This window comes from Astatotilapia calliptera, chromosome 7 (assembly GCF_900246225.1).
Source record: "Astatotilapia calliptera chromosome 7, fAstCal1.2, whole genome shotgun sequence".
NCBI lineage: Eukaryota > Metazoa > Chordata > Actinopteri > Cichliformes > Cichlidae > Astatotilapia > Astatotilapia calliptera.
In genome coordinates, this window is record NC_039308.1 from 31,066,309 (window position 1) to 31,086,581 (window position 20,273).

Consider the following 20,273-nt stretch of genomic DNA (forward strand, 5'->3'; position numbering starts at 1 on the left):
CTTTAAAATATTAGAAATTAGAGGCTGTAAAACTATGTCTTTATATTTTAAAAAAAAGCAAAAAACAACCAATTGGATGGTAGTTTAACATAAAATGGTAGTAAAACATGAGGAACATCGGTATAGTGTCCAGCTTCTTTAGGTGTTTCTTGAGTGTGTTCATAAAGAGCAGCGTATTCATTGCCTGGAGGGAAAAAATAAAGAATCTTAATGTAAGTTTTAGCTCTCTGTCTCCTTTTTAAATAAAAAAATTCAATGCATAATACTAAATACTAATATCTTGTGATAATTTCACTTTCAGCCCTTTTAGCAGCTTTTATCTTTCTCTTAATTTGAAAATAGCATGACCTTGGATTTTCCTCCATTTAAGTTGAGTTAAATGGGAACAACATGAAACGCAGACTGCAGCTATTTAAAGGCTTTCACTACTGTAAATAATAGATAACAGTGCCGTCTGCATAAAAATGGAAAGCAGCATTTGATCAGTTGTCACAAATGATGAAGTCTTGTTAATCCAACCTTCAGTTGGGCTGTCATCGTAATGCCTATTAGTGACATTATATGTTTTTCTTAATATAATATAATGTAAATTGTACAGTTAAATAAACATAACACCAAAATTTATTCTGCAGGTTGGTGTAATACTGAATAATAATGTCACTAATAGGAACAGAACAGACTCTTTCTAAAAAACAACAGAGTTCCCACGCTGCTTCTGTTTGAGACTTTGTAAATAAATTCACACTCTTAAAGCAGTCAAATTGCAACACCTTCATGGTTAAGATTAAATATAATGAGAACCGAACGCACAGGCACACAAAGCTTCAATCCAAAATCTTTTTATCTTTCTGCTTCTTTGGCTTCGCCTCTGCATGTGTTCACCTCAAACATTTTCCAGCTTTACTTCCTCCCTTGTCTCGCTCTCTCTCTGTCCTCCTCTCAGCAGCCACCTGTGCATCCTACAACTTCTCCTTCCTCAGTCCACAGGGCCTCAACTTCTCCTCCTCTCAGAGCCAAGCCCCCTTTTGGTCAGGTACTATCTACTTATCCTTTCCTTTCCCCCGCTGCCTCTCTTGTGTCCTCGCGCCGCATCTCTTGTAATTACATAATAAGCCTATGTACCTCGACCTCATTACTTCTTCTCTGTGGCACTCTTTTCATTAACAAGAACACTGTAGTTCTTCTCAGGATGACATTTCCTCATTAAATCAAGAAAAGAAAACCAATTTCCTCTCCAGTGATGAAACAAGTTGTCCTGCTCATTTGTCATTTTGTGGCTACAGCGTGTCACGCTGAAAACTGACCGGACCATCTCGCCTCTGTACATTCTTCACAACTAATTATTACCATTATGTTCAGTGTGACCTCGTCTTACAACCGTCACCCTCATACATAAACATGAATATTCATCAATACCAGTAAATAATAACTCTTGTTGCGAATTCAGCGGTGTGCCATTAAGTTAATTAACTATGGCTCAACTCCTATTGTTATCAATTTTCAGTGTTTACACCTCGAGTGGTCAGCACAGCAGTGGCCAGGTATAACTTTGCAGCGCGAGACATGAGAGAGCTGTCACTGCGAGAAGGCGACATTGTCAAAATCTACAGCAAGATCGGTGGAGACCAGGGCTGGTGGAAAGGAGAAGCCAATGGAAGAGTAAGTAACTATGAGTAAAGTGTTTATTTGTGGATGGGAAATTGATCAGACCCAAGGCATAAAAGCCACCACTGGATTAAATACCTTAATGTTGTAATATTTTGAGTTTGATCAAAAATGTATCCAGTTAGCTTTATTAAGTTAGAGATCTGCAAAAGAGAAATTCAGGGAAAGCATGTCCCCAAAAGTGCATTGATACATTTGACAATTTAACCAGTGATACCGGGGGAAAAAGAAAAAACAAAACAAAAAGATGTGGTTGAAAGACAAAAACTAGCTGCTGGGAAATGTGCCAGTTTAATAGGATGGCGGTAAAAGGGAATGTGATGTCAGCATTTTATTTTAGGAACGTTCCCTATTAGGCTGTAAATTTAGAGTTGTGCTTTGGAGCCAGAGGATCTACACAACTTGAGCGGTTGTAAAGCTAAACCTTACCACAGTCTGCTGTACAGCCTGGTGTAAAAATGCCATAGAGTCTAGTTTTGATTTTTATCTGTGTTTTCCCCACCTTACTTTTATTCCCTCGTGTGGATTGATGGAAATACGCTTTTAACTTTCTCCTATGAAACCATCTGCCTGCACACGCAGTTTCTTTGGATTGGTCTCTCTGTGATGTATGACCTTGATGGAACAGAAGTGGTAAAAAAGGTAATCTGTATTCAGTTGATGAAAGCCGAAACGTGCCGACTTAAAAAAAAAAAAAAGCACATCTACACCTGGTAGAACTCAGCAAAAAAAAAAGTATTTGCTAATGCAGTGTGTACAGCAAATACATTGAAATCTGTGTATCATATACTATGATAACCAGGTCAACTACTTTAGCTGGTTGCAAATCTGGTCTGACAAAGCCTCTAAGTTTTCATGAAGTAAGCTGAAGTGTCTTGATTGCTGCTGTGTATGAGAAAGACATCAAGCTCACCAAAATTAGATGCTATTTATTTCTACATTATGAAGAAATACCCACCGTAATTGGATGATTTGCTGAATGTAGTGGCTATTAGTGACGACATCAGAGCTGCTGTTTAATTTATGTCTGTTTTTACATTCTTGATATTTATAAGAATAAGATTTGACCTAGGTGAATAACCTAGTGCAACTGATGAGTATTCATTGTCCTTCCTTTGCTGTGTTAAACCCAAGAAAAGCTTGACTTCCCAGTTCTGTGTCGACATGACTCTGTGTCCAGCAAGTAGATTATCATTTGGTTGGTGGTTTCTCCACAAAGACCCATTACATATTATGGGTTCTGTACTTTGATCATTTACTAGTACTTGTTCATTTTACAGCTGAAAGGTTTCTATTAGCTTTTTTGTTTTAATGTAGCTTCCTGGCTAGCTGGTTCTGTCTGGTTTCAAACTAGAATACGGCAAAATATGAATTGTTTTAATCCACGTGTGCACATGAAATGCGGTGGTCCCTGCAAATATATTTTCATTCCCCTGCTGTTGAATTAAAAATGACTATTTTGAAATCTTCACATATCACGCCAACCCTAACATTCATGTGGAGCACCACAGGCATCACAGCGATTAATTCAGCCAATATGCATGGTGCTGATCTGTGTTTATGGACAGTGCACATGCTAGTAATTGAATCACGACTTAACTTGAGCACATAAAATATTATTGCTTCTCTTTTTAAATTAAGACATCTGCTACTTTCAACTACCTCATTTCAGCATTTTAACACCCAGTCCAATTCAGGAAAATTAAGAGACTCAGGATGAGATTTTCTTTTGACAAAACATACCCAGATACAGACCTCAACAGGTATTAATGGATGTCTTTGTGTTGCTGTAAATACAACCTTTGTGTTTCTATTATCTCTGTTAGTTCAGTACATGCTTTACAATTCTAACAAGTAGGAGAAGTCGTAGCCTAGCAACAGCTGAAGTAGCATTTGAAGTAGCCTTCAAGTATTTTTTCAGAACAGAGGCAAGGCTGCTGCTGAGCTGTGCAGTTATCGGAAAATAGCGCACATCTTCTGCCAAAATAATATAGAGGAAAGAGCTCCGAGAGCTCTCGGCCTAATGTAGTCGTGGTGCACATCCAATGGATTCACAGCATGTAAACAAAACAAAAAAAGCATATAAATGAACCCAATTAACATCTTTTGTTTATACTGGTTGATGTAAAATACTGTGTGTGTCTGATAATTACTGTTTCATGTTACAGATTGGATGGTTTCCTTCAACTTATGTGGATGAAGAAGGAGTGCAGTAAGGCTCAGATGTTGCTGGTCTGGCTCCCTTTAAATCAGGAACCATCTTCTATCTACTCTTCTCAGAGAAAATTACTCAGTCTCTCCAGGAAAATAACACAAGGGGAAAAAAAACAAAACAAAAAAACCAACAAAGAACTTTTTTTGTTGTTTTGCTGGATACTCATTTTTCAGCGAGTGTTTCTACTCTGTTTATCTTCAATTATGCATCAGCTTTTGTCTTTGCTGGATGTCCTGTTTAATTTCTGTACAGGGGAAAAAAGGAAAAAATGGCTTGCTGTCTGTCAGCCTCTGTGTGCTCTGCAGAGACTTTACTGAGGACTGAGGACACAGCAGAAACTGACTGCTGATAGCTTTACTTTGAAAAAAAAAAAAAAAAAGGCCCCCCTTTTTTTGCAGGTCTACGCGAGGTGAAATAATTGTACAGTATAGATAATTTATTGAATAGAGATTATCATCATTACTAATGATTATTGTGGGGAGTTGATTTTAAGCAAAGAATCTGATCCGAAAACCTAAAATAAGAAAAAAAAAAAAAAAAGATGCTGTGTTTTTTTATGTTGAAAGATTTTGCCTTAGTTGTCATGGTGATGCCTTGTGGGCTGACACCAGTGGAGGGAATCGACTTTGTTGACTGATTTTACTTCTCCATGTATGCATGTGCTCACATGTGGCCCACATAAACACGCACACGCACGCACACACAGACCAATGTACAGTATGGTGCCTTTGAAGAATGGGTGTTGCTTACTGAACCTCAACTTCAGCCACTCAAGAACATTGCCATGCTCAAAAATACTTCACTAAAAGAGGAGCTTGAGCCCCCGAAAACAAGAGGGTGAGGCATTTATTTCCTAAATGGCCGCTGGATGAACTCACTGGATGTGTTTTTCTTTTTCTTTTTTTTTTATAGCCAACACAATGCCATACACAGTCTACAAGTCAGTCGTCAGTAAGATGGATACGAAAGGGAAAACTGTCATGTGATTTTTCTTGCACAGAATCATGCTTCTTTTCTTTCTTTTTTTTTTTAAACTGGACCAAGAATTTTTTTTATTATCATTATTATTATTTAAAGCCAAATTTAGCTGTATTTCAGTGTCTGCACAGGATTTAATTGATTTGTGATTTTTCTACCTTGCCTTACTGTTTTCTAAAGAGTTGATCAGGTGATGGGATTGTATCCCCCTTAATTTAAATGTTCCTGTGTGAAAATTATTTTCGTGTTGTGCAGACTAATATCAGTGTTTTAATCTGAAGAAAAACTGTGTGTGCTATAGACGTTAAACCACAGAAGATGTACTTAATCGCTTTGTGATTTTCTAGGGTTGCGGTGCTTAGTGTTTCCATTTATTTCCACTCATTTCTTCCTGCCATACACGATTTATAGCTATTTACACCACAGTGTGCTGGCATCAGTTTTTCTATTGACAGCACAAATGTACCAGGCAGCTTTCTGAATCTAGTATTTTACAGGTATTAATATTTTTTGAAATATTTGACCTTGGCAATTCTTTCTTTTAAAGGGTTCAGTTGTTAACACGATCTACAGTTTAATGAAAGGCTTTCACTTCAGTCTTCTCATTTTCCAAAAAATTACCATGTTGATATATGCGGACATTGAAAGGCAGTTGACTCTGTCGCTAAACATCAAGGACTCCTTCAGGGTCATGTACTTGTGCACCCGTGGGCCACTTAAAGTGCTGCTGCTTTTATTAATTTTATTCTCACAATGTCTGCTTCTGTAGTTTTACCATGGATCTCAAATTGTGCAGAAAGTAGGGATGTGACTGTATCCAACTAACCCAACTTCCCAGCCATCACTGGTGGTAAGAGTTAGGTCTCCGTCGCTGGGCAGATTGCAGTTAGGAGTTAGCAGTTTTCAAGCCCAGAGGCAGCACATCAGTTCAGCCATATGCGTTCCTGACATCATGGGGCTGCGCACTCTTAAGCTGAATGGTTGCCATTTTGACACAATGTGGGAGACCTAGTGTGAGTTAGAGTGGAAGGGGATAGAACAGGACCCACACAGGGTGATCTAAAAATAGCAGCAGCAGTGAATGAGGTCATGCTTGGTATTGTATTGATTCAGCACACAACCAATAAAAAAGGCTTTGCTAAAATTTGAATGTATGTAGATGTTTATAATGAAGACTGCTTTCTTGCTGCAAATAGGTCAAAAACACAAGTCAGTCATTACAGCTTGAACCAACTTAACAAAAACCTTTGGAAGTAAAGTGCAAACACTGAGCACATCAGCTCTGGCTGGTTCACAAAGGCTTATGGAGCAGAGGATGCCAAAATGTTTAGATTCTAAACATGTAACCGTCTAAGATGTGAATTGTTCCAAAGGCCAAATGCCCTGGAAAACACAAAGTCCTACCACTGTGTAACGGGGACACACAGGAAGCCTCCTTTTTGTCTGGAATAAGGGGTTTGGGGGACATCAGCTGTAGTCACTTTTTTCTTTTGTTTTGGTTTTGGTTTTTGTAGTGGACAAGAACCCATTGCATGTGGCTATTAATATTTCAACTCCTGTCAGTTCATCCTCAGAAAAAAATAAGTACTTACTCGTGTACATTTTTTGGATGGTTGAGTATTTCCAAATGAGATCTATCATGAATAAATATTTCTTTTGGTTTAAATTTGAGACTGGATTCTTTTCATTTTTTTATTGCAAAATTGCGTCACAAAACACCCAAACGTAAATCTCCAAATTCCACAGTAGAGTGAATTTCTTGAATTAATGCTTTTTTATAGCTACATATTTTGATGATCTGCTTTATAGACATCCACCTAAATGTTGAAGGATACAATCTAATATATCCAAGCCAATCAAATAACAGAACTTCCTTTTACTAAGATTATCTTAAAGCAATCACATTGAACAATGTTATCATAGACTGCTCACAGTGCATAGCTTTGAATTTAGTTAATTAAAGTCTCGGCAGGACTGCCACTATTGCACATTTTCAGTTTCAAGTTTTCAAACTGTCCTGAAACTTCTCTTTAATTGAGCTCGCTCTGAGTGTCACACTGCATATCCATATTTGCTGTTATACTCTGCTGGTGTGTGTTTGACCGGCCTGTGTCCATGGCTGGTGCTGGAAGGAGTGTGGCTGAGTCCCTCATTCAACGACATCACCTCAGTGCCATCAACCGGGCAGTAAGTGACCTGTGGGAGCTGACTGGCGCTCTGGCTTGTGTGACGGCTGACGGGGCGGCTGTCAGGAGGTGGCGCGTCCTCCCTGTTTGACATAAAAGTGGAATAGAGGGAGTTAAAGGAGCATCTCTACAGACAGTAAATGCAGAAGCTGGGCAAAAACGGGTGATTATTTGAACTGAAATACTAAAATCTATTTGAAGTTACAGTTTAACATGTTTGGTTTGTTACTGTAATTAGTCCAAAACAGAAGAGAGTTATAAGAGTCCTCTAACTGGCAACAAATAAGCAATCTGGCTTTTACAAAAAATACTGTTTGTAAAATATTTTCTGGCTGTATAGGGGAGGTTCTCTCTGGGTACTCTGACTTCAGAGTGCCTTTCCCCTGCTTGTCCCCTGGAGGACATCTTAGGTCAACTGAACTCCTCCTCCTGCTGTTTAGATGTCCTGCCAACAAGTTTTTTCAAAAAGGTCTCAAAGACTTTAGAGTCAGACCTGTTACAGATCGTCAACTTTTCTTTATTATCAGGTGTGTTTCCAGAATCACTAAAAACTGCTGTAATCAAACCTATACTGAAAAAGGACAATCTTGACAAGACACAAATGAACAACTACAGGCCGATCTCAAATCTCCCGTTTTTAAGTAAGATCATTGAAAAAGCAGTTTCTCAACAGCTCAGTTACTTCTTAAAACAGAATAATTGCTACGATGCCTTCCAGTCAGGTTTTAGACAGAATCACAGCACTGAAACCGCTCTGACCAAAGTGTTCAATGACATATGTCTGAATACAGACAGTGGAAAAATGTCAGTCTTAGTTTTACTGGATCTCAGTGCAGCATTTGATACAGTTGACCACAACATATTACTCAAACGACTGGAGAACTGGACAGGTCTTTCAGGAACTGTACTAAACTGGTTCAAAACATACGTAGAATACAGGAACTACTTTGTATCAATAGGTAACTTCACATCTGAGCAGACAAGTATCACATGTGGAGTTCCCCAAGGTTCCATCTTGGGACCCCTTCTGTTTAACATCTACATGCTCCCACTGGCACAGATTATAAACAACAACAAAATAAACTATCACAGCTATGCAGATGACACACAAATATATATCACAATGTCACCAGGAGACCGAGGCCCTGTACAGGCTCTTGGTAAATGCATTGAGGAAATCAATGACTGGTTGTGCCACAATTTTCTCCAGCTAAACAAAAACAAAACTGAGGTAATAGTCTTTGGCGCCAAAGAAAAACGATTACAGGTCACCAGAGAACTTCAATCTATACATCTAAAAACCACAAACCAGGCGAGAAATTTGGGTGTAGTGATGGATGCAGACCTAAACTTAGAAAAACACATTAAGACAATAACAAAGTCAGCTTACTATCACCTCAAGAATATATCAAGGATAAAAGATCTGATGTCTCAACAGGACCTGGAAAAACTAGTCCATGCATTCATCTTTAGTAGGCTTGATTACTGTAACAGCATCTTTACAGGTCTACCTAAAAAATCAGTCAGACAACTACAGCTCATTCAGAACTCTGCTGCTCGAGTCCTCACTAAGACCAAAAAAGTGGACCACATCAGCCCAGCTCTGAGGTCCTTACACTGGCTGCCTGTCCATCAGAGGATAGACTTTAAAGTTCTGATGCTGGTCTATAAAGCTCTGAATGGTTTAGGACCAAAATACATCAATGACCTCCTGACCCAGTATGAACCATCCAGATCCCTCAGGTCATCTGGATCCGGTCTTTTATCAGTTCCCAGAGTCAGAACCAGACACGGAGAAGCTGCATTCAGCTTTTATGCTCCTTATATCTGGAACAAACTCCCAGAAAGCCTCAGATCAGCTGAAACACTCAGTTTATTTAAATCCAGGTTGAAGACTCACCTGTTCTCAGCTGCAATTGAATAAAGCACCAAATCCACATTTTAAGCTTAAATTTCAAAACTTACATTTAACTACTGATTGTATCTACTGTTCTGATTTTATCTGTTTTGATTTTATATACTGTTGTTTGTTAATTAGTTAGTTTATTTGCTTGTTTTAATCAATTTTAAATCATGCTTTTTATTTGTTCTTGTTTCTAATGTCTCTGTAAAGCACTTTGAATCACCTTGTTGTTGAATTGTGCTATACAAATAAACTTGCCTTGCCTTGCCTTGCTTCTTACCCAGCGGCAGCTGATATAGGCTCCAGCCCTCCTGCAACACTGAATTAGAGAATTGGCAGAGAATGAATGGATGCATGGATTGTAGATCCACTTTAACTGCTAAGCTTTCATAGTATGAATCTAGCTTTATTTTCAGGATAAGCTTATTATTTGGGCGAATATGCCCCCATCCAACCAAATTCTCACTAACTTTACGTTCAAAGGAGAAAGCCACTGCATCAAATGAACTTTCAGACATTATTTCCTTCAGAAAGGACCACCTGTGAACAATAATAAAGTCCAAACCAATACTCCACTAGAATCATTAAATACTGGCTTTTTTGCTGGCCCAAAACAAATCAACACAAGTTGTTGGTCTGGCTGTACTTTCAAAACAGATGGATAGAACAGCAAGTGTAGACTTTGGAGCAGTCTGCATATCATAGCTCAAAAACCAACATGGAACAAAAAACTATAGATGTCTATGTTGGAATGTTCTACAGCTTTTGTATTTAACCTTGAAGGCTTTTAACATATCAGAATTGTCATATTCCAATATGTTTAGTATGTCAGTAGTTTTACAAGAGCAAGCACATCGAGCCATAGATTAACCAGCTCCAGTGTAGCAGCAGCTACAAAGAACAAAACACTGCACATGAAGGCTCCTCTCTTATCAGAACAGAACAATAATATTGCCATTGGATTTAGCAAATGCAGTGCTCTGGAAAGGAGGGCTGTTAGCATTATTACTGAACAGTTTTTGTACTGGGATCCTAAATTGATTTATTTCTATTTGGAAACACTGGCAAGCTCAGTGTGTTGTTTCAGTTTGAAATATCAGCGTTAAAATATATAAGAGGCAATGCTGCAAATACTAGCTTTTTAATCTCCTCAACATTTGTTTAGGCTTATAAGGTTAGTGGCTAAAGTAGTAATGTAACCTACATTACTGTCAGTGGTTTGGGTTATGCTTATTGTGAAGGATATGAACAGTTATATCTCTGCATTCATCAAAAATAAAAGGAATGAAAACATTTTGGAAGAAATAATGGGATAAAAATGTAAAGTGTTTTAGTACAGCCCACTTTAAACACATTGTGGTATTTATGAAAAATAGCAGTCTTATTTTTTAGTTGCCTTCTATATATTTGTTACACACACACACACACACACACACACACACACTGGACATACACTATTTACCGAGCAAAATAATGTTTCCCTGTAGGTAAAAGCAGAGATCTTTGTTGTTTTTGCCTGTTTGGAGGCTCTTCCCAGGGGTCCCTACTTTCACAGCAGACCTTGCTTTAACTTTCTCCTCTTCTACTAAAGCATAACATTCACTCTGGTGGTGGTTTCAACCAGCAAACACTGACAACAGCATACAGAAGCATACAATCTCTCCTCGTCAACACTGCCAGCTTCCAAGCTTAGCTACTTTGCATTCTGCATTTATGTAACTTTGAAATACCAGCTGGAATCTGCTTTTCTGTCAAAGAAAACATCCTACACCTATCGAATTCGGAATTTTCTTTTCTCCTGTGCCAGCCAAGGACTCATGTTTTTGTCGGTAAAGGGAATAAACTTATCCTGGTTTAGCAGAAATGGAAAAATTGGGCAAGTTTGGCTCTTGGGTGTGTTGGGTGTAGCATCCTATGAGGGGAAAAAAAACTGCCCTGACCTGAATGTGTACTAGTTTAATTAAACTCTAATTAGTATCTTATTTCCAAGGTATTCCCACACCTACTTTATTCTACTAGTGAAACCATTTCGCTCATAATTTATATAAAGGCTGATTTGAAAACTGTTAACCTGCATACAGAATTAGCTGCAAGTTATTAATGGATTCATACCTATTGTTTTCTTCTGTGCTTCTATTCATTTTCATTCTTCCTGCATAATAATGTATAATTATAATATTTTTTGATGTTTTAAAAAAAAAAATCTTTATACAAAGGGTTTGTTTCTTTTTAAAATGACTTCTTTATAGCTGCTGTAATTAATGTAACACTGCTTTACACACTGAAGCCTGGATTATTTCATCTAGGATTATTTATGTTAAGCCTGGATCAAATGAGTCAACTTGGACAGGCTTCAGCCCCCTGCAGGCCGATAAATAGGTTGACGTGTATTTTTGTCAGGTAGATTGACTCCAAATGCATGACGGTTTTGCGTGATATTTGCTTGATGTCTAAATAAGCAACTGTTGCTTTCAAGTTTAAGTCACACTGTTCAATCTACCAATTTCATCCTCAGTTATAGGATCACTGTAGTCATAAGTATCTGTCCAGCAGCAGTGCTCCCAGTGCTTTGATTCAGTGTGAAATGCTACATCTCCCATGTTTTGGCCATGATGGAGAGCTGAGTCACTATTTTAATTGATATGATTCTCCCTGTGACTAATCTGAACTTTTCAAGCTGCTTTCTTTACTTTTTATCCAGAAAACTCAAGTACCCAGTGGATTTGACATTAACTATAGTTGTCATCACTCAAGTTATTAGAGCTTTGCCATTTTCCATCTATTAGCATTTCTCTCTGATGACTTGTTCATGTGAAACGTGTTGAACCTCAGTATGTCACAGATATGGAAAACCGTGTATAAGTATTGTGGCTTGAAGTGCTTCTGTCTCCTGTGCACAACACTGTCCTCCCACACTGACACTGCACTCGTTTCAATGTCTACTTTGAAAGCATGTGGGCTGTTTTCAACTGCATATGAACCACAACTCCAACATTTCTTTCTTTCTTTCTTTCTTTCTTTCTTTTTTTTTGTCTTTTTGGTGAGACAATGTTTATTTGCAACAGGAGAAATCCTTTCAGAGATGTCAGAACATGAGGTCATCTGCAGAACGTTGCCCCTAGAGTAGCACTGCGCTTGGTGTCCCACATGCCCTTTTTAACTAGTTACACAGTTTTCACTGTTCCAGGGGCAGGGGAGAAAACTCCACTAAAAATAATGACCCAGAAATGAACAAATTGGATTTTCTCACATGTGGATTTTTAAACCATGAAAATATTTTCACAAAAAAAGGCTAAAAAACGAGAGGATTCGCAATTTGCAGAGGTCTACTGTAGGTTAAAAAATGTAATTAATGGGAAAATTAGAGGTAGCGACAACAAACAAGATTTGGATTAAAACTTTCAAAACTTGCCCCCATTTCCAACCATACTGTTGAAAACTGTATGGTCTGGCCTACCAGAAGTGACATCAAAGCCTTTTTTGAACATTCCTGCCAAAGTACAAAACCAACCCCCCAAGAAAATGTAACAGGAATTACATAGGTAATAATGTGAAAAAATACATACATCCTGTGCATGGTTGATGTATTTGAAATGTAAACGCGTTAGAAGAGAGTTACCTGTCTTATTTAAACCTCTGACATCAAGGGCATGGTGTTCTCTCTGCTGCTGAGGTATATGGTGTCATCGTGCCAAGATCTGAAGAGCTCTCTAAGGCCTTGCGTAAAGACATTGTTGATGCCTGTGAGTCTTTCATGGGATTTAAAAATAGCTCCAAAGTATTTTAAACAGCAGACATGTTTGACGCAGACCAAAGGCAGCTTTTCTGGAAAGGGACTTTGTACAAACTGTGAAGCATGTTGCTGTTATGATTTGGAGTTGTTCTGTTGCCTCAGGGAACAGACAGCTTGCAGTCATTGATTTAGCCATGAATTCTGCATCATCAAAGACTGCTTAAAGATGATGTGAGGCCATCTGTCCAAAAGCTGGAGCTGGACCTTAGGATAATGATCCAAAACAGGCTAACAAGTCCACCAAGGAAGGTCTTAGAAAGAAGGAATGGAGGGTTATGGAATGGCCGGGTTTAAGTCCAGATTTGAATCCCACTAAAATGTTGTAGACAGGGAAATTAGCGTATCCTTCAATATATTGGACAATATGCTGAGAAAAATCTTAGCAAGCATTTTCCAGGCTGTTGCCTCACAGCAATAAGGTTCTGGGTTTGAATCCACCATCTGGCTGAGGCCTTTCTGTGTGGAGTTCACATTTTTTCCTGTATCTGCACTGGCTCTCTCTGAGTACTCAGGCTTCTTCCCACTATCTAAATACATGCAGTCAATAGGGTTAGATGATTCTAAACAGGAGTATGAATGACACTGAATGGATAAGCAAAAAATGGATGGATGTATTGAACTCCATTCTCTGCATATTTATTTCAATATTTGTGGGACACATTTTATTTTTCTTTAAATAATTTGCTTTTCTTTAAAAGTGCTTTTAGATGGTTTACATGCCAGTGTTTAATACTGCCTTACATTATGCACTTTGAACATCCTCTGCTTTTGAAATCTGCAGAGAGTTACAGAGGATGGCAAAGTTTTACAAAATCTTTTCAAGCCAGTGAAATGATGTATTTGGAGGTAGGATTGACTGACGCTAATAGCGGGGGAAGTTAGCCTTCGGGGCTTTCTACCCGAAAGCCTTTAGGCTATCAGGTAAGATAAAAGCAAAAAAGTAAACAAATCCAGCAGGTTGTGCAGAAATGGGCCAAACGCACGACTGTCACCCATGAAAACAGTTCTACGTCAAGTTGTGGTTTGTTTTACCCCCCCCCCCCCCCCGAATTTGGATTCGCTGAGGTGAAATTGTGAATGAGTGATTCAGAAAGCATTATTTTCATACATGGATTTTACCACCATGGAGTCTGGATCTTACCCCCACTGGAGACCTTGGGATTTGCTGAAGACAATTTTTGTGTTTTGACTGTCCAAACCTTAATGCAATTCTGTGGATTGTATATTACCTACAAAATATAACCTCTAACAGTGGTGATATCTAAAATAACACATATGTTTACATAAACCTTGATCAGACTTTGTGCTAAAATACATCCTTTTGTGTTAGAAAGAATTCACATCTACCAAAATTCCCCTTAAAACTGGCATTCGCAAAGCTGGGCGCAAGCTGGGCCACCTGTCTCAAATATAAGAACAGAAAAGAAGCTGTCACACCACATCTAGTGGACTGTGCCTGATTTTTCTCTCACTCAGTAAAATATCTGTGTGCTTACAGACAAATTGTGTTTGGCGTACTGGGGATTTAAACATTATATACACCAGTACTCACTGCTATAACATTTTTTTTCTTTCAATAGCTATCCATTTATGATCTGCCACAAAAAAAAGGCAATCAATGGAATTAAATTTTTGTTTCTAGTCTTTACCCTAAGCTATAATTAGGGTGTAGAAGTCGGTGATCTTATGTACTGATCCTCCATAAAGCAAAGAATATTATTTTAAAAGCTTTTGCTTGAAAAATGCAACCATGTTCCACATGTTTCTCTGTTTTTATTTTAGTAGTAAAACAGTACTTTTAAATCACATTACCTTGCACTTTGTCAGGCTTTCTCTATATCAAATAGGAAGTCTGACATTCCTTCCAAAATTAAAGCTCTCTAAATTATAATTACAAAAGGCTGCAGAACACAATTGAATATGTAGTCCCCTAAGCTACTAAATCACAAATACAAAATTGCAAAAGATTGAGCATTAAAGTTTGCTATTTAAAAAAATAAATAAAAATTTAATGGTGTAGCGTGGAGGATATTTCAAAGACAGATCTGAGAAACTGCTCCAGACACTTGTGGTATCCCCTGCAGTTCTGTAAGTTTTAAAAGTTATAAGGTCAGCATGTGTACACCTTAATTTAAGGTGTTGGGGAAGAAAAAAATCGGCATTGTAGTGATGAATGTGGAGAACAGGAATTGAATCATAACATTTTGCATTGTATGATAACCCGACTGCAAGGTTTAGGATTAATGGTCAACCTCTAACATTGGAGAGGGGAGTGAGACAAGGCTGTGCCTGGTCTCCTCTTCTCTTTGCTATATTTCTGGAGCCACTAGCCCAATATATAAGGCAAAACAGAAAAATCGTGGGTGTTACAATAAATGAGGTGGAACATAAAGTAGCATGCTATGCCGATGATGTTCTCTTATTCCTAAAAACACCCGAGGAGTCTCTGCCGGAGGTAATGAACTGTCTTAAAAACACTGGCCGAATAACAGGATATAAATTGAATCTAAGTAAAACTGAGGCCCTTCCCTACAATTATAGTCCATCTGAAAAGCTCAAACAAGCACATCCACTGAAATGAAACACAGACTCAATTAAATACCTGAAGGTAACACTTACTAAAGATACAAAAAAAAACTATATGACAAAAATTACAACCATTTATATCAAAGAGTCAAAGACGACCTTACAAAATGGAATCATATCCCATGTCTGAGCATAAGCTCTAGAATAGAAACCATCAAAATTAATGTTTTACCAAGATGTTTATATTTGTTTCAGACCCTCCCACTCCAGATCAATCAAAAAGATTCTATTGAATGGGATAAAACGATCTCTAGATTTATATGACAAGGGAAATGACCCAGAATACGATACAAAACATTGCAACTGCCCAAAGAGTACGGCGGCTGGGGCCTACCATGTTTAAAAAAATACTATACTTCAGCAATGATCAGGGCAGTGTTGCACTGGTGCGATCCCTCATATGTAGCGGCATGGAAGGAAATTGAATGCAAAACAATAACCAATATGCATATGCAGGCAGTTCTAGCAGATAGAAATCTACAGGACTCCATTTCCAAAATAAGAAATCCTTGGGTAAAGGCCACACTAGGGGTTTGGAAAATGGTGGTAAAGGAAAATAAGCTGGAGAAGGATATAAAAATATTAAAATGGTGTGCATATGATTCGGAATTCACACCAAATCAAATAGACCCTAGTTTTAAAAACTGGATAGATAAAGGAATTACATCGATATGTGATATTGTAAAGGAAGATGAAATTATGAGTTTCCAAACTTTAAAGCAAACGTTTCATTTAGAAAACCAAGATCACTATAGATACTTACAGTTAAGAAAGTTCTATACTTGAAACATTAAAAACCAAATAGCCACTACAGCGAGGGCATTTATCCAACTCTTTGTAAATGCTTATAAGTCCGATATTAAGAAAGGTGTAATCTCACAAATATACAAAAGTCTTCATGATCTCAGCAATTATTCAACAAAGTATATAAAGGAAAGATAGAAGAAAGATGGAGGTCTGGCAATTACAGAAGAGGAATGCCAAAACATTTGTTCTTTATATTGGAAAAGTACAAAATCACATATGTGGAAGGAATTATGATGATGGAAGTTGTGAATGTTGGAGAAACTGTGGCTACGAAACAGCACACCACTATCATATATTTTGGGATTGTAAGAATATTAAGAACTACTGGAGAGAAGTCCATAAAGTGATGCAAAACATATTTAGTACATATTTACCCTTTGATTTCAACTCCATATTTTTAGGGTATGTACCCTCAGACATAAAGGGTATAGATAAATACTTACTTGGTGTGCTGCTAGCTGCAAGTAAAAAGGCACTGACCAAAAGGTGGCTAACACAGGATCCAGCAACATTAAATAGCTGGACTGATGTAACTTTGATGTAACTTTTGAGATTTATAAGATGGAAAAGATTGCTTTTTTAGTGAATTTTGAGTATGAGAAATTTGTAAAACACTGGGGAAAATGGCTCCGCTATATATGAGTTCTATAAGGCCTGATATCGCTGATATTCATCATTGAAGGAATGGTTGTTTAAATGTTTGTTTATTTTGTTTGTTTTCTATAATAACATGTACTAATGCTATGTCACCATCTGCTACTGAGTGTGTTGGCTTTTCAATTGCCATGTCTCTGGATGTATATAGTTACAAACTGTATCTATCCGTACACATGTTTCTTTGTTTGTGTGTTGTGTTCTGTTTGTTCCTTTTCTTTCTCTTGTTTTCATATCTGCGTGAAGGAAAAGTACTTGAAGTGATGGCGGTCATCCAGACTACTGTCTATGAGTCTTAGAACAAAGGAAGCCATCAAATACTGTACATTTTATTTTATGCATAACTTCGATAAACACTTAAATTACAAAAAAAAGAATCATAACATTTTTTTTTTTTTAAAAAAAGCTCTGGTGGAGAAGAGATATGTTACCACATGGAGTGTCATGTCATTTTCCCCCCCTATACTTTTGTTGTATTTGCATGTTTCTTGTTTGGTTTTAATTGATATCTGGGATTTATATTCTATTCTTATCTGAATGGCTTTGATGTGTGTTGTTTAATATCTTACAGTTTAATTGCCTCTCTGCCTGTTAAAGCTCTGCCGTTGGTGTCATGGTTTTGATTAAAAAAAAAAAAAAAAAACGTACATCACACAATGTACTATCCAAATGTTCACAGCACGCTGGTAAAATTCAGCACTAATAGAAGCTGAAGTTTAGGAAAGTAAGTTATCTGCCCATCATCATCATCTTAAAATGCACTGCTGCATCTGCACTGTACCTGATGTCATTGGAAAATTCCTTCTCATAGCGACGTCTGCTGCTCAACTTCCAGTACAGAAGCACAACAAAGACCAGGAAGATAAAGATGAGGAGCAGGGAACCAACAATGGTGCCAACTATCACAGCAGCTCTGTTTGGAGCTGCAAAATAAGTATGAAGAACATAAAATTATTCATCCTGAAGTTCTGTTTTAACATCTTGTTCCAAAGAAATAAAAGTATAAAAACTGTAATTCCTAAACAGTTAATTGTCATACTTTTGTTAAACCCCTTTCCAAGCGGAAAGTCTACAGTTCAGTCACATCTTGATTGATTTGAACTGTGCCTCTGTACACCAGAGGCTAAACTGTGATGTTATCCAATTACTTATGGGCCTCACTCTGTCTGTGTCTGTCTGTACTTGAAAATGGTTTATGAATTTCTGATTTTCTTGAGTAAATGGTTTGAACTTGCATATCACTCCTGCTCTACAAAATGCTTTCCAACACATCTCTCCTTTCACACACTAACACATGCAAAGTGCTTGGCTGATATACTTGATATACTCATGAGAAGCTTTTTCAAGTAAATTTACTTACAGCCATCGCTCACCTGTTATAAACATGGCAATCCCTTGGGTTTCCAGCAGAATATTGCTGACTCTGTTTAACTGTAGCAGTATTTTAGCATAGCTAAGAAAAAGTCAAGTCAAATTATTATTCTAAACACAGAAGGGCTCTCTCTCTGTGGCAAATAATGGATAAGCGGAAGGTTTCTAAGGTGACGGTGCATGGTACTCAAGAATCCTTTGCAGAAAGTGCAACAGTTGTATTCAAAGCATGATCAGGCACACCGAAAGTAAGCACACCATCCAAAGATCAATACATTAAGTAGCAGTCCACCTCTCAGGAGGAGAAACAACTCCTGGTGTGGGATGAAATATATCCGGATTTTATGGTGGATGCTTGATATTTGTAGTGTTAGCAGACAGGTGTGTGAAAGGAGACAAACAGGGGAAAGAATGATACTGCAGTGTATCAAGCTCACAGTGAATGATAGTAGGGTGATTTTACTTTCACCCTGACCAAGAAGAAGTACCACTCCAGTTTTCATAGAGATATGCTACGTGGCATGCATCAGCCTGTGGTTGGCACTCTTTGTGGAGAAGGATTCATATTGCAGCAGGACAATGGGCCCAAAACACCTCAAAGCCATATCATGGATGTTTCATTATTGCACACTGAAACATTGTCAGATCATGCTGGGACATCAATGCCTGTCAGATTTTGAGTGCTGTTATCAGATCAGGAAATTTTTGATCTCAAGTTTACTGGAGAACACGGTTGTGCTTTAAATTATATCCCCATTGCCAATAGTCCAATGAAAACTACACGTAGGTTTCCTGAGACTTGGATGTAAAAGCATGAATGTATAATAATATATTTCCTGGCAGTTAAAAACTGCTAGTTTTATACTGTTTCTACCTGCATTTATTCCATAATATGCCACTAATTATGCTGCAAATCCTTGGTTGAGGGCCACGAGCCTAAGGGTTGACACTTCTTGTGTAGGACAGAAGCCTGCACTTGGAATAAAAATGAATGACTATGAATGATTCACTGCTCGAAGCTTAACATCTAAGCACTTATTCAAGGGGCTCTGGACCTGACGAGATGCATTGGGGCCTGCTCCAAAGATCACAAGGCCCAAAGAGAAACTCGTGCTATGGATCCAACGGATGCAGATGGTTGTGTGAGTCTTAAACTAAATGATGATCTCATCTGTACTGGCAGGCTGTAACACAGACTGTACTTCCCACTGGTGCACTCACTGTCAACAGATTCATTGCCTGTGAGACTGCTCTGCTACACCCCTCATATCTGTCTTGTTTAGATGTATTACTGTACATAGATTGCCCTCATTTAAGGCATCTCACTTAAAATTGGTTAGCGTTTCTGCTTGTATTTAATTAGTCCACATATTTTTTTTGACATAGCTTTTGCTTTGTTTCATCTGCATTGTAGAAAGCCAACAGGGTCTGCAGACCTGCTGGCAGCAGAATTATCATAACTTTACACTTGTGTGATTTAACACCAGAAAAAGTTAGCGATGAAAAACAGAAGGCTAAAACTTTCAGCGAATAAATGTTTTTCTTCTCACGGAAAGCGTCCCTCTCCCATCATCGTTAGACAGCATAAAAGGAACGTCACACTAATGTTACAGTGTGTGAAAAGCACAGCAAAGAGGAGATTTTGGCACAGCTACAAAGAGAGGAGATTTAAGAGGATGAACTCGAACATCCACGTCTTTCATGATCTGATGTGTGCGTCATCCGTCATGCATGTGAACACAAGCAGTCTGTGTGAGCGTGCTTTCTTACGTTTGTTGGCTTTCAGGTTCAGCGTGCAGCTTTCTACTCCAACAGCATTGTTTGCTTCACAAAGGTAGATCCCTGCAAAGCTCTCTGAGTGGTTGCTGATTTTCAGCTCTCCGGTCACACTGTCTGGGAAAATGAGCACGTGCCAACAAGCATAGATTAATTCAGGGTATACATACTGTACATTATAAGGCGCTCAAATGAAAATTGATCAAACTGCCATCTCTACATGAAAAAACTAAAAACATGAAGCTCATTAGTATGCAGGTTTGGAGCAGATATTCATTACGTATGCATGCAAGCAGTGTGTTTGTTGTTCCCTGCTTATATAAGGCACTGATCAATGTA

At 38.1% G+C, this 20,273-nt stretch overlaps 2 protein-coding genes across 17 annotated transcripts in view; one reads left to right on the forward strand and one right to left on the reverse strand.

The window, feature by feature from the left end:
• Positions 1 to 6,529, forward strand: part of vav2 (vav 2 guanine nucleotide exchange factor) — a 203,006-nt gene extending 196,477 nt beyond the window's left edge. For 8 of the 14 annotated variants that reach the window (XM_026174291.1, XM_026174297.1, XM_026174294.1 and 5 more), the window contains 3 exons: positions 944 to 1,033; positions 1,505 to 1,659; positions 3,834 to 6,529. In XM_026174291.1, coding sequence (XP_026030076.1) covers positions 944 to 1,033; positions 1,505 to 1,659; positions 3,834 to 3,881 — 293 coding nt within the window. In that variant the 3' untranslated portion in view covers positions 3,882 to 6,529. The remainder of the gene's footprint in view (positions 1 to 943; positions 1,034 to 1,504; positions 1,660 to 3,833) is intronic. The other 6 variants (XM_026174299.1, XM_026174303.1, XM_026174305.1 and 3 more) reach the window with 2 other exon arrangements.
• A 7-nt stretch (positions 6,530 to 6,536) lies between these two features.
• vsig8a (V-set and immunoglobulin domain containing 8a) overlaps positions 6,537 to 20,273 on the reverse strand; it is a 91,453-nt gene continuing 77,716 nt past the window's right edge. Inside the window, exons 5-8 of one of the 3 annotated variants that reach the window (XM_026174320.1) lie at positions 19,929 to 20,051; positions 17,569 to 17,710; positions 9,206 to 9,266; positions 7,069 to 7,127 (exon numbers count right to left, since the gene is read on the reverse strand). In XM_026174320.1, the coding sequence (XP_026030105.1) occupies positions 9,224 to 9,266; positions 17,569 to 17,710; positions 19,929 to 20,051 (308 nt within the window). In that variant the 3' untranslated portion in view covers positions 7,069 to 7,127; positions 9,206 to 9,223. Of the gene's footprint in view, positions 7,128 to 9,205; positions 9,267 to 17,568; positions 17,711 to 19,928; positions 20,052 to 20,273 lie in introns of all 3 variants that reach the window. The other 2 variants (XM_026174319.1, XM_026174318.1) reach the window with 2 other exon arrangements.